General features: G+C 34.5%; 1 protein-coding gene across 3 annotated transcripts in view; it reads left to right on the forward strand.

The window, feature by feature from the left end:
• LOC123556490 (coiled-coil domain-containing protein 30-like) overlaps window positions 1–14,475 on the forward strand; it is a 30,344-nt gene that overhangs the window by 7,742 nt on the left and 8,127 nt on the right. The window contains exon 1 of one of the 3 annotated variants that reach the window (XM_045347256.2): window positions 9,907–10,574. The exons of 1 other annotated variant lie outside the window; for it this stretch is intronic. In XM_045347256.2, coding sequence (XP_045203191.2) covers window positions 10,257–10,574 — 318 coding nt within the window. In that variant the 5' untranslated portion in view covers window positions 9,907–10,256. Of the gene's footprint in view, window positions 1–9,906; window positions 10,575–12,267; window positions 12,918–14,475 lie in introns of those variants that run through there. One more of the 3 variants, XM_045347257.2, reaches the window with a different exon arrangement.

Here is a 14,475-nt window from a genome sequence, read left to right on the forward strand (position 1 = left end):
TATGAGTATGAAGATTCGAAAGTGTATGCGTGTAGCTTTCATTAAACAGATACTAAGAGTGTAGATAATATATACACAAATAGTTATTTCTCTTTCTTGCTTTTCAAAAAATTTTTTTTTATTTCATTTGTATTTTTGTTAGACTTAAGTTTTCTTGTTGAAAACATTCAATACGTTTACGTGATTTTGAAATTTTTTAAAATGGTGTGTTTTCGTAAAATGAATAAAATCATAAGATAGCTTAGATATATTTCATTAAAATTTATTCATGACATTAACAATAATTGTTATTGTCTAAACGTAGGCAAAATATCAGGAGTGTACTTCGGGTTACTTCAGGTAACGTTTAATATATTAGCAAAAAAAACCCCAACGTATTGCCTTAGAAGTGCATATTTTATACACTTTTTTCTGTATAATAATCACATTAAAATCTTAATCCATCATGATGTTAGCTTTTTACGTTATGTTGTCCATTTGTTCCCTTTGTGTCTGTACGATTCACAAGATAATGTATTATCAAGAGAGAAAGGTGGGAAGGTTCATCATTTCTTGGCCTACATTGCATTCAAGAGATGTGTTTGATAACTCGTACAAAAATCAATGCATGTCAAAAGCGATCTGCATTTGCATTAAAACTGAAAAAGGAAGATATCGGTACAAATACAAATAAGCACCCATTTACAGCGAAATTATCAAAAATGCATTAATTCAATTCAGTTCAATATTTATAAGCAAATGTTAACAAAATAAACAGTCTTTAAATTGTATTTCTTTAAATTCTATTTGGCGGCTATAAAAAGTCGCCACGTATTTTGACTCCGTACTGTTACCATTTCTCACAGTTATGTTGCAAAATTTCATAAACTCTCATGAACCGACTCTTTAGGTTTCTTTGTACTAATAACATGTCTGTTGTGTCTTAGTTTTTAAAAATTGACATGGTGCCTTATTCAAGGCACACCATTTACAGTCTGGCGAAGTTCGAAAAGTATCTCTGATCATTTGGTACACGGATGTTTTTGTTGCTGAAAATTTGTTCTATAAGTACTAAAGAATTTGACACTCTCATGTACAAATGCTAGTTTTGGTTTTATCTGGGTCAACGTTTTGACCACAGGATGCAAACAATTATAAATAAATTGCAATACAACTGCCCAGTAAATTCATATAAAAAGAGTGAGTACCTTTAGTACTTTCAATACTCCCATTGTATGACTTGTGCATTTATATACACTAGCATACATAAAACGCAGAATGAAACATGTACCTGGAAGTCACCTCTTTGTTCATATAGGTTTTGAAAATGGAATGCGACCATAACAACCACCATAGTGTGTTACAATATTACCAAGAACTTCGATATTCATGTGTTTGTTTGTTGCTTTTGATTGAACTGTATATCATCTATGTACCCGGCAGGGGATGTATGGAATCAGTATTAGCATTGAGCATTACATCTAGGCAATTTCCTTATCAACAGACTATGTCTGTTATACTCTGGAATACCCTGACATTTAATGTTCATAAGCGGATCCATTCAGTGGTTGTTTGGTCTTAAGTAGTATCTAGCTTTGAGATATTTTTTTCCTTTGAAAATAAAAAAAAAATCTACTCTGTATGGAAAAAGATAATGAAATTTATTACCTGTTTGAGTAATATAGAGTGTACATTTTATACAAACTGGGGTCAACACTTGAGACTCAACCTACACAACAACCACACTGCAGTAAAAGCAAAAGCAAGTCGTCTTGGTTCATAAGTGATCTGAATTAATTTACAATGACAAAATGATTAATGTGTTTATAAAAAACAAGGTGCGCATTTAAAATGTAAAATTTTATTTTCTTTATGTTAACGAGGGAAATTTTGATACAGGTTTTAGATTAATGATTTGAAATTATATGTACATGTAGTTTTTCTTGATGTCTCCGCTGCTTAATTCAAAACATACTTGAATGTATTGATTTTATATCATCATAATGTGAACAGCATACGGAAAAATATAACATTTCGTAACAGATCAAAAAAATAAATGTGTTTTATATATTCTGGTCCTTGATTAAGAACGGTCCTCTCAATCTTACTATATTATAGAATTCCGCTTAATCTGGTGCTAGGCGTTGCATATTTCACCGCGTATAAACAGACCCAGTCAAACTGAGTCTGCTGTCATGTTGCTCGGTTCATTTCTATGCTTCCAAAAGACCGTTTTACAGATTTTATTAACTTGAAATTTATTTTATCAACACAATTTCTAAAGCAAACATTGCCCCGAAACTCCATATACCAGTAGATCGTTGTTTGTCGTAAAAGAAACTGGACATTGTCCTATGTTAATAAGAATGATCAGATACCTTGCATTTATTATAACACCATTCAAAAACTGTAAATGTCCTCGTTTTTCTCTTTAGATTAGATGCAGAGATTTGGAATACTTTGATTAACTCTATAAAATATTTTTGAAACACAAGAAAACAATAACATACTCAGTGTGATCGTGTCTGTGAATGAGAGGCGAAGATCCTTCACATGGTAACACAACTAATTCGAGTCACCAATCAGATAGATCGTTGGGGTCACTTCTCAATACTTTAAAATTTATAGCCCCACAAAAACCAAAAGCCTCTTCCACCCCTAACACAAAGGTCAAAATCTTAAACAAGAAAGTGCCGAAACTCAACAGTAATGAAAGGCTCACTATCCGTAACATTAATTGCAGGTCAATAAAAAACAAAATCCAAGACCTACAACTGGAGCCAGTTGTTCGAAACTTTAACAGTTGATTAAGCTAACAGTCGATTAACTTTTAGAGTAATATTTCGACACTTTAGAAAACTTGGAAAAACAAATGTATGGCTTAAGGATTATGAACACTGAAACGTCTTTACAGTAAAATTAAAACATCATACTAGTGTTTCCCACCAAGACTAGTATTTTGAATCAAAATTTAACAGGCGAGTAGTTTAACGGTCTGTTAAAGTTTCGAACAACTGGGCCCAGGTCATCCAACAGGTTAAGCCAGACATCATCTACTGCACAAAACCTGGCTAAAATCAGAGATCCGTACAGCAGAAATTTTCCCAGTTAACCTCAATTATCAGGTCTTCAGAGACAACAGAGTCTCAAATCAGGGTGGGGGCGTTCTGACTGCCATATCCAAAAACATAATCAGTCAAGAACAACCTGACCTAAAATCAAACTGCAACCAATCTGGGTCAAGATCAGTATAAAAGGAGTACGAGATATATACAGTATATCTACCCTTTTATAAGCCACATCGAAGTGACAAAGAAGCCCTTGTAGAGTTATGTTCGTCCATCACCAGAATTCCCCTAAACAGTATTTTCTGGATACAAGTCACCTGCTTGAATTGGAGTTCAATTTTCCAACTCAAACCATACAGATCCCAACTCCGCATGGAACACGTTTAAAGAAGAAATAAATCAGCTGAGTGATAAACACATTCCAACAAAGTCAAATCCGCATACTTATACGCAAACGGGACAAATTGTATTAAAACATGAAAAAGAAAGGTAAACAATCATTGCCCTAGCATTCAAGGCCCTAAAATGTAGTTTCCAGAAGAAAATAAGAACTGCCTACTAGTATTGGTCTTATTTGAAATCAGTGATCTTTAGAAGTTCTACTCGTTTGTTAAACATAACAAAACAGAGGGTTGTGGTGTAGCTCCTTTGAAGTGTAAGGGTATAACTCATACTGACCCGGTCACAAAGGCAAACATGCCCAATAAACAGTTTGAATCTGCCTTTTCAAAGCGTCAACCCCTAAGCCTGAAACAACTCGGCAAAACTGCAACAAATCCCAAATCAGCACCAGAGATGTTAACGATCCTCATAACTGTTGAGGGCGTGGTAAGGTTACAAATGGAGCTAAATCCAAAACAAGCCTCTGGTCCTAATAAAATTTCACCAAGATTACTAGAGCTTCACCAAGAGACAATCATGACAAAGATATTCCAAATATCTCTTGAAACAAGTAAAGTCCCAAAAGACTGGAAGAGAGCAATCGTTGCACCAGTTTAAAATCGCAAGCTAGTAATTATAGGTCCATATCCAGCTGGGCCGGTGGTCTAGTGGTAATACGCTTGACTGTCCATCCAGAGGTCCTGGGTTCGAATCTCGGTCCATGCACTGGAAATTTATGAGATGCTCTTGAGTGTCTCCCACCTGACTAAGAGGCCTATACTGGTTCTTCCCAGGAAAGACGGCTTCGCGTGTATCGTTGCTATACACCGGGCACGTTAAAGAACCAGACTGTCTGTTCGCAAAGAGCTTGCTAAGTTAGCCGGACAGGCCTGTCATAAAAAAAAAGATTTCTCTCTATCTGTTATGGAAGCTTTATCTCGCTTTGTCCCTCTCGTAAGTTCTCTCAGCAGAGGATGTATTTCGCGCCCTGTGTGGTATGACTGCGTTTGCTATATGTAAAGCGCCTTTGAACGTGTTTATCATGAAAAGGGCGCTATATAAATCTGGTATAATAATACTACTACTAATAATAATAATAATATCTCTAACATGTATTGCCTCTAAATTAATGGAATATATTCTTGATATTCTTGTCAGAAATATCATGTCCTGCTTTGACAGAAATGATCTCCTCAGCCAGTACCAACATGAAAATGACTGGTCAGTGGAGTTCAATCCGTATAAGTCAATTTAGTGTGAGGTATTGATGATTACTCGAAAGAAAAAAACCTATCATCTACAATTATACGCTCTATTATATAGCACTAAAACTACAGAAGCTGCCAAATACCTAGGCGTCACTCTAAGTAAAGATCTCAGTTGGTTAAATTATTGATAACATCACATCAAAAGCAAATAACTCACCTAGATTCATCAAAAATAAAATGTCAAAACAAACAACAGAAAAGTAAAAGAAACAGTTTACAACACCCATGTCAACCCGCAACTTGAATACTGCTCTTCTATATGTCGCCCTTATCAAAAATCCCTCACGTACAAAATTGAACGAGTACAACGATCCGCAGCTGGATACGCATGTAACAAATATGGTCAAACAAGCACTTATAGATCTCAACTGGCAACACCGCATCAAAAATTCCCGTATTATATTTTTTCGGCGTGCCGTATTAAGCACGATTTTATGACCTCGTATGACCTTATGCCGCCTGAATAATGTACCAATCGGATTGCTTGGTAAGGTATTCTCGGTATTTTCAGCCGTAATGAGAGATTTAGTAAGAGTGGTGCTGATTGGAGGAAAGGCTGAAAATGCTTCACTCTGAGTCATGTGTGACACTGAGTGAAATGACAACGCGTTCGTCATCTATAACCTCTATAAGTACAGCACCATCGGGTTGTATTCGTACCACTTGAACAGGTGTGCGTTATTTGTATGTGCGCATGTCCAACCGGAAGCTAACGTGACGATTTACGACGACGTTTACGACAAATTAAATGTGTTTGTATATTCATTCTCCTGAAAACAAATCATGAGCCTGCCTCCGATCTGATACTTTATGGTTTAATAATGCAGAAATAATGAATCAATTGCCGCAGAAACGCTTCAAAACAATGTTGCCTTAAAATGACGTCATTGACGTCATGACGTTACGTGTCAGTTACCGCGCAAAATTAATAGCTCTTATCTTGAAAGTACGTAATTCTGTGCATTTACTTTATTTTAACTATCTTCAAATAACAAATATTTGCTGAACTATTTGTTATGAATCTTTTGCTCTGAATAATCATCAATATTTTGCTTCTTTTATGTAGTTATATTGAAACGTTATGCGGATTGTAAGAAAATGGATGATGGTAACCAATGTTATTTGGAATATAGTTGGATGAAAGGTTACTTGTAAAGGCCATTTTCAAATAAAAATCTAGCAGTTTGATTTGTAATACCTATTTTTCGGGTTCCGTTGATAATTTGTTACTTATATACTAAAACTAAGATCTAAAATTGTTCAAATTTCAGTAGAAAAATGTGGTTCCTTAAATTTAATTGATGTTACCGTGGAAACGAAGCCCGTGACCTATGTATCTAAATGTAAAATTCAAAAGCGTTGACACTGGTCTATTAAAGAAACACAGCTTCGGCTTTTTATTTTCATTTCAACAATATCCATTAGAATAATATCAGCATGCTGAACGATTTTTCCATGAAAAATGCCAGGCGAGGGGTACCGCCGTATGTATTCTAAGCTGTGAAATTTGTTTGAATCAATGCAAATAACAAGAAAATATAACTTACGTTAGAAATAATATGTTTTAAAGCTACATTAACTAGAAAGATAATCTTATTCAATATTTTTTTATAAGAAATTATGACAAAAGTCAAGATATAAGCTATTTTAAACATCTCTGTTGCCATGGTTACTGTAAACTTTAAGAAAAATAGGGTACCATGTAAAGTGCATGGTATTTTGCTTATAATATTTCCCAAATATTCCATGTTAGTCATTAACAGAATGCCACTTAAGCCGTCGAAAACCCTATTTTTATACATAGTAGTTTAAAAATGAGAGAAAATGCGTTACCATGGAAACACGAGCCCCGCGACATATGCATTTAAAGCTTATATTAGAAAGCTAACGTGCATACTAGTAAAATTATCAATTATGCAGACTTCTACGGATATCAATGAAACTAAAATACACTGAAAAGTGTTAAATGTCCGTATTTTCCTTCTTCTTTCAATATGAAATACCTTTGGAGGGTCATGTTCTTCAAACCTAGATAAAAATAGAATTTGAAGGGACAGAGACAAACGAAATTGAGATTGTAGCAGGTAAAACTCCATATTACACGAAATACAAACAAATGCTGCGGTTAAACTAACTTGAATTTACCCTTGTAACAAGGTAACCTACCTCCTTAAGTTATTTCTGTTTTGTTAAGTTTCCTTTCCTTAAGTTTTGTTTTTACTGAAAGGTTATTTGTTTTATACAGTCATTAACTCTTACCCTGCATTACAGCAACAATTTCTAACCAGTGCAATACATTACTAACCTGCAACAATATGTCCGATACTGTTAAATTTTAGACTCTAAATTTTAATTTAAATTTTTCGGTGAAAACAGTACTGTACATATTCTGAATGATAGACAAATTTGATAATGACCTGTGTAGGGTAAGGGTTCATGTTGCTTCCAACAATTCCGAAAATAAAGTATAGAACGTATTTCAATACTGTTTGCTTACTGTTACCATCTTTTAAGCACCAAAGGCTCAAAGTGAGCTTTTGTGATTGTTTGGTGTCCGTCGTGTGTCCCTCCACAATTTCTAAACACAGTATTCTTCAGAACTACTGTCCTCATTTATACAAAACCTCACAGAGGCCCCTTTCAACATTGCAAAAAAAATAAATTAAAATACAGGTTTCTGCCCATATATAACTTGTGCTTCAGTTACATCACGCCGACCATCTTTTTTAAAGATATTTCTAAATAAAGTACAGCCTTAATGCAGTTGACCATAACCATCTCATACCTACAAGGAACCTGAATTACTTGATTCCACAATTTCATACGCAATACCGTTCTAGCTCCTTTTTTCCAAGAACAATTCGTTCCTGAAATGGTCTCCCCCTACACATACAGTCCAGCCCCAGTTTGATTCTATTCACTGAGAGGCGGACAACTGTAACCATCTAATCTATATCTACGTTTTTAATCTTAGAAAGTGTAGTTCTTTTGAACTTTGCACCAAATGAGCTTGCTTCAGAATTGATTGTTGGGCAGTACACCGTAGATGTAGATGTAGATGCCCTAGCACCGGCTTAACGTTAGAGCGGAACTAACACGTATATTATATATATACATGTATACAGTTACATAAAACGAACTCCACGAATGATCCCAAAGTACTAATAACCATAACTAGCATGGCTTGGCATGTGAGGACATGTGAATCGTTATTGTGTACATTATGGTGACCAAATTGTCAATATGATAAACAATACATCCAGTTTATGACAACACGATCTACAGCGCAAAGTCAATTTACAACAACAGATCGATTCTGCTACGTTCTCAAACATCATTATCTTTGTTTTACTATGTTGTAATTTTACATTGAATGCTGCAAACTTGTTTACAGTTCTTTACTCCGCAAGGTGAAATGTTTGTACAGGATTTCTCTTCAAGTGTCTTAACTTTGTAGTTATTGTGTCGCTCTCGCATTTCGTGTAAATATTTGTGTGTGCAAATCGATGTTTGGTAAAGAAAATTAAAGAAATCGATCATGAAAACATTTGTGAAACAGTCTGCGATTGCAGTTTATTGCTTTTGTTAATTGCTATGTGCACGGCATGATTGACGTATTTTAGATAGAGAAATATGTCCTGTATTTTAAATGTCTTTGAGCACATACTCTTGTTTCTCATCATTTTATTTCATGATAGCATAAAAATATATAATATTATATAGGCCTACATGTGTGTGAACGAAGACAAAAGGCGCCCTGGTCTTTCAAAAAAAGATACCAACTGATGAAAGTGAAAACAGTCTTATATCTAGATACAATATAACATTCCTACTTTAATATTTATTTTTGATTTGTCACACCGATACGTAATTTATTTAAGAAATAATATATCTCATCCAGTGATTTGTCGTTGAATAAATCATTGCTTGGAGTTCAGATGCGAAGGAATTATATCACGAGGGCGTAGCCCGAGTGATATAATAATACGCATCTGAACGACAAGCAATGATTTATTCAAGAGCAAACCACTAAATGAGATATATTATTTCGATTCTAACACGTTATAAAGGATTTTAAAGTACTTCCTTGATGACATGCATTAAATATTTGCCCGCTTTCAATCGATTTCTTTTCCAGCGCTCCGCTATGCCGTTTGACGCCATGACGTAATAATTGTGACGTCAGAACAGTGATTTGTTGTATGATAATTCACTGCTTTCTGCCTTCTTTGTTTAATAGGAAAATGAATCGGATCGTGTTAGAATTAATAATAAATCCACCTTTTGAGGTATTAGTTAATTTTGACCCTAATTGACTTCGAGATATAGTTATCTCTGTTTCTGTGAGCATGCCTGTTTATATATATTCTATCAATGGTGTGTCAAGTGTTTTTGTTTATGGACTCCAACCCATAAAACTGTTACTGGATATTGTTTAACCATGAACTCTAACTGGTCAACTTCAGTGATACGCTAGCATAAACACTTCATGAAGTATATGTATATATAGGTAAATACAGTTAACCCTCTTCAAACCTAGATACGAAAAATAAATCTTTGAAAGGTCTAAGGGTAAATATTTATTCAAGGTAGGCCAGAAACATAATGGTTTCATTAAATCTTGCAATTAACTTGCCCTATATATATTAAAGTTGTTCTCGTTGTTTCATTCGGCAGTTGGGGATCATACCAATATTGACGTGTTCATTAATGAAGTGACCACTTCATTTTATAACTAGCGAAAACATTCGTATAAATTCCTTATTGTTTGGACAGTGCTCCCGTTCTTATTCTACATGTGTGCATTGTATGCATAAATTTGGAGTTTTTACCTTTTTATTTCAATGGAACTGAATCACTTTTAATTTTATGGAATTGATTTCTTTCTTCGTTTTCTGCGGAAGATGGATGATGTGTAAATATAAACATGCAAACATCTGTTGAATATTTAATGATATTACATCTCATCTTTATTAGATCGTAGCTTCCGTGATTTGCTGGGGCGTTGGAATTGTTTCTTCTCTAATATCTATTGATTTCATCTGCTAAAGACGAGTTTCGACGATCAAATTAATAAGATATTGACGTTCTTGAAAATTCTTGCAATGGTTTGTGCCTGATTTAATAACAGCCCTATTTTTGCTTCATCATATGATATTTAATACCGCAGTTAAATAGGTCACGTGACAATATTCCAATGGATGTCGCATGAAAAGATTCAAATGAGCAATTGGATGTCTTTTGTTCTTATAGATCTAACATATAATAAGATATAGGTTTACAAATTAAGATATTCAGTTGACTCGGATTATATCTGCGTGGTTTAAGACAGTAGAATAAAAAACCAATGAATTAGTCGGGGAATGGATTTTCGTAAAAAGATGTAACAAGGACTAAACAACAAAAGTGGGATTAAATATGGATTGTGTGTATTTAGTTCAACCATTGTCACTGTAAAGTTTTTTTCACTGTAAATGTATAAACTGACAAAGCGAGAACATTTTAAAAAGTTTATGAATTGGAGTTAAGAAGTGATGTGGAGTTTTTAAAAAGTGGGAAAATGTTACGCTATCAACCAAGCATTAGATATCAAGGAAAAACCATGTCCGGGACCACAATATACTCAGACAGACAGGGAAAACGCAAGAGGAGAAGAATTAGGGATTGCGAAGCTAATAAATCGGATAATAAAAAGAAAACGTCGAAGGAAAAAACAGAACTTGATGAATCTATAGACAATGTAAAGGTTGATGAAAGTTTGAATGATACGGGAGATAGTACAGAAGAAGGGATTGATACCGTTCAAGTTGAAGCGGATATCAAAGAAGTTGAAATAAAAGACGGACTTGTAACGCTAACTGATACATCTACTTCTACGGTAGGTTGTCCACTTAAAATGAAAAGTCTGTCAGTTGAAAAAAAATCAAACAGTTCTGTTAGAGGTTTAAAATCAAGCTTATTGCGTGATTGCGCGATCAAGCTCTGGCGGGTATACAATAAGATGTCTTAACGGTCAATCTAATGGTAGAAATAACAATTTCACGTTGAATCAATTAAAAAAAAAGAATGAAACATTTTGAAAATAGCTTTTATTAGTCATTAAAAAAGGTAATTAAATGCAAATTTAAGGCAGGCATAATAACTTTACATTTACAGATAAACTGTTAACATGGGATGGAAAAAACTGAAACATAAAGACTTCCTAATATTTCAAAAGAATAAAATAATTGTGCAACATAATTTTTGTTGTCCCGTGGAAATCACGTTACCCCGTAACGTAGAGCATTCGGTACAGTTTTGTGTTTGCCAAAAGATTTCAGTATTGAGGGCTGTTTCATTATTCTTTAAACAATAGCAATATATCTTAATATAATCAAATAATTATCAGCGTATCACAAAATCATCTATACACTTTATTACTGTGCAAATTTATTTGATCGTTCAAAACGTGATAGTTTGGCCGATGTCCAGAACATTATATTTATGAAATCAATTAAAGTAAGGCAGGCAGGCAGAGAGGCAGTCAATATTTATGGTTCAATACACGGGAAGATAGCGGAATCTATAAGACCAGGCAGAGAAAGATGTCCAAGTCAGTCGTCAATACAAAGGAATACATGTCTAAGGAATGTGGTAGATGAAATAATTGACGAAGAATCAATAAAACTGATAATTAGGGCAGTCCTGTAGCATGTCTAAAGGAAGTAGATTTTGGTGTAGCCGAGCGCATGAAATAGCTCTGTCTTTGATTACATTTAATTTAATGAGACTTGGTTCAAATGTCTAATACCACTAAAACTTATATAAAACCCATATTGCATTAAATCAAATGGTATTGTCTGACACTGGTAGTTGCGCCCGTAAGACACCTGTACACGTTTCTTTCACAAGAGACTAATGAATTTAAATATAAAGTAAACTAGACTATGTATACTTCATTCGTAACCTGACAGAGGCGATAATTTCCAACCTGTATGTCTCTGCCGGCAGACATAATGATAGGTGTCTGTCTGAAAAGACAGAAATTTCAGAATCTAACTTTCGCTTAAACACTGACTTTCGTCATGAAACTCTTCCTTCTTCAATAAGTCATGTAGCCGCAGACTTACATTGAGAAAAGTAGATACTGTGTATGTAGTTGTTTTTCTTCATTGCCATTAGCACTTTCTGTACTTCTCTTCTTGTATACTTACTGTAGTTACATTTGATTAAAAGTTACACTCTTCAACACTAGGTTCAAACGTTATCTGTGCCATGTTTTCGTAACAATGTTTAACTTCTTAAACGAAAGAGAATTCTAGACTTACAACTTGGTACTTCAGTTCATGGGAACGTTTTGATCCGGTTCAATAAAGGTACTAAAGTCTACATGACATTTTTTTTCAAGGGCTTTCATGTTGATACTCTCTGAACCCTTAAGCCTTCCATTCTCGTGTATAAAGTCTTGAACTACCATTCCGTTATCTAAGATACGAATACAGTTTGATTAAAAGGACTTTTAAGTTGCCAGCTATATATCGAATCTTGTGTTTACTTTCCACTGCGAATGTCACACGCAGTTTCGCTGCGCTCGATATCTGTCTTTTTTAAAAATTAAACGAAATATTTCCCCCAACCTGTGTTGATAAGCTGTTATGATAATAGACTTTGTATAGTTCGCAATTAATATTCGGCGTGTTCAAAGACTATACACACCGCGGTCGAAAGAAAGAGAACCTACATGATTATTCATGAAAAGAAAACGGAAAAATTGTCGGATATTTGTTTTGGTTGCTTTATGACCTTGTACACGAGGGGAAGGCAATTCTTCTTTAAATGAGATTTCTTTTGTATGCAGGGTTTATACGCGTATTCATCTACAAAAGAGAAATTAGATTTAAATAGTTGGGTAAAGAAAAGCCTTAACGCCGTGTTTCAGTTAGTGTTCTCAATCGTATTAACTGATTACCTGCTATTGCTTGAATTGTTGAAACATAGTGGGGCATTCTTTAAGACAGTAGAAATTTAGAAACTTGGAGAAATAATAGTTTTAAGAATGACTTAATGACAATGGAATTTTGATTTTGAATTAAAGTAAGAAATGTTTTGAGACATGATGAAATATTTAGTGGTAGAAACACGTCACTGACTAGGATTTGTGGGGAGTAAGAGGGAAATATGAACATGAAATTTTAAAAAAGAACAAAATATGGATACACACAGGTCAGACAGCAGTCAGATGGTAAGTGTAAACAAGCTCTGGTATCTAAAACGTGAGAAGTGTAATAAAAACTTCTTTTTTTTTTTGTTTCAAAAGGTAAAATTTAAATGTATTCAGTCACATATTGGTACGGAGATTATTTCTCGATGTTGTAAAATTTCAGATGATATGTCAACAGCATTGAACCAATGCGGAAATTACGTTGATTAATTTAATCCGTATAATAAAATAAGATACTTTTCTCAGAAATGGTTAAATTCAAAAGTTGTAGGAACAATACCGAATGGCTTTGATGTGAAATCAAAAGAATTATATGTTTGTAAGATACGGTATACATGTACATCCTAACGTAACTGTTTTTAAAAAAAAGATATATGGAATCGTCAGTCGAACCATCTACTTTTTTTATCGAAATTTTAAAGTTTAAGTTTCATATCTTAAAAGAAGAAAGTAATAAAATCCGGTAATTAAATGGTTACAACCTCTGTTGAACGCAGTTTATTTTTACAGAGCCACATATACAAGGGGACCATACATAGACTTTGAATGTGATATATCAGGCATATTGACATATTTTACTCTAAGTCCACTTGTTTTTTAAGAATCATCTAACTATCGGAGTGTTGTTATATTTGCAAATGTCTCTCTTTAATTTGTTTTAATCTATAGAATACTTCCTATTGTCTTAAACACAGTTTTTGTTTTCAAACTGGTTTGTGTATGCAGTGTTGGTATTACTACTGACTTTCATAAAACTGGCATTTCATCGTCTTGTTGATAATGGTTGCACCTCTTTTTACCGTGGTCAAACTCGCCCTGATATGCACTACTGTATCATTGACCGTGTCGATTTTCGACTTCCGTTTACTACAATTTTCCTTTTTTAGCCATATTGTTTTACAATCCGCTACTTTTCAAATCTATACGATTTATTGTGACAGCTCTTCTAAGTACTGTATTAGTCCATTTTCTTGATACGGTTTTCCTAATCAACAGTAGTTTTGTATCACCAATTTCAGATTATTTCGATTTTGTTTCACAAAATCAACAACACCCTTAATTTTCGTCAGTGGGTCATTCTCTCTGTATTTCTCCCATGTTAAAATATACCCCGCCCGTTTAGCTCAGTAGGGAGAGCGCAGCTACGGATCGCGGGGCTGTGAGTTCGATCTCCGGGCGGGGCGTATGTTCTCCGTAACGATTTGATAGAAGTCATTGTGTCTGAAATCATTCGTCCTCCACCTCTGATTCATGTGGGGAAATTGGCAGTTATTTGCGGAGAACAGGTTTGTACTGGTTCAGATTCCAGGAACACTGGATAGGTTAACTGCCCGCCGAAATATAACTGAGATACTGTTGAAAAACGGCGTTTAACCCAAGACAAACAAACAGTTAGTATGTTTTTGTTCTCTCCCCAGTAAACTGCCCTCGGACCATTCTTCTAGTCTCTTCTGTTTGAAGATGTTAGTTTCCTCTGACGATCCAGTGCCTTCTGTTTGTGTGTGTCAGCTCTGATCCATAAAGTACTTTATATCTTAAGAAAACACTAGACCGGCATCCCATTGAAGTCTTGTACAGA

Source organism: Mercenaria mercenaria, chromosome 5, assembly GCF_021730395.1.
Source record: "Mercenaria mercenaria strain notata chromosome 5, MADL_Memer_1, whole genome shotgun sequence".
Classification (NCBI taxonomy): domain Eukaryota; kingdom Metazoa; phylum Mollusca; class Bivalvia; order Venerida; family Veneridae; genus Mercenaria; species Mercenaria mercenaria.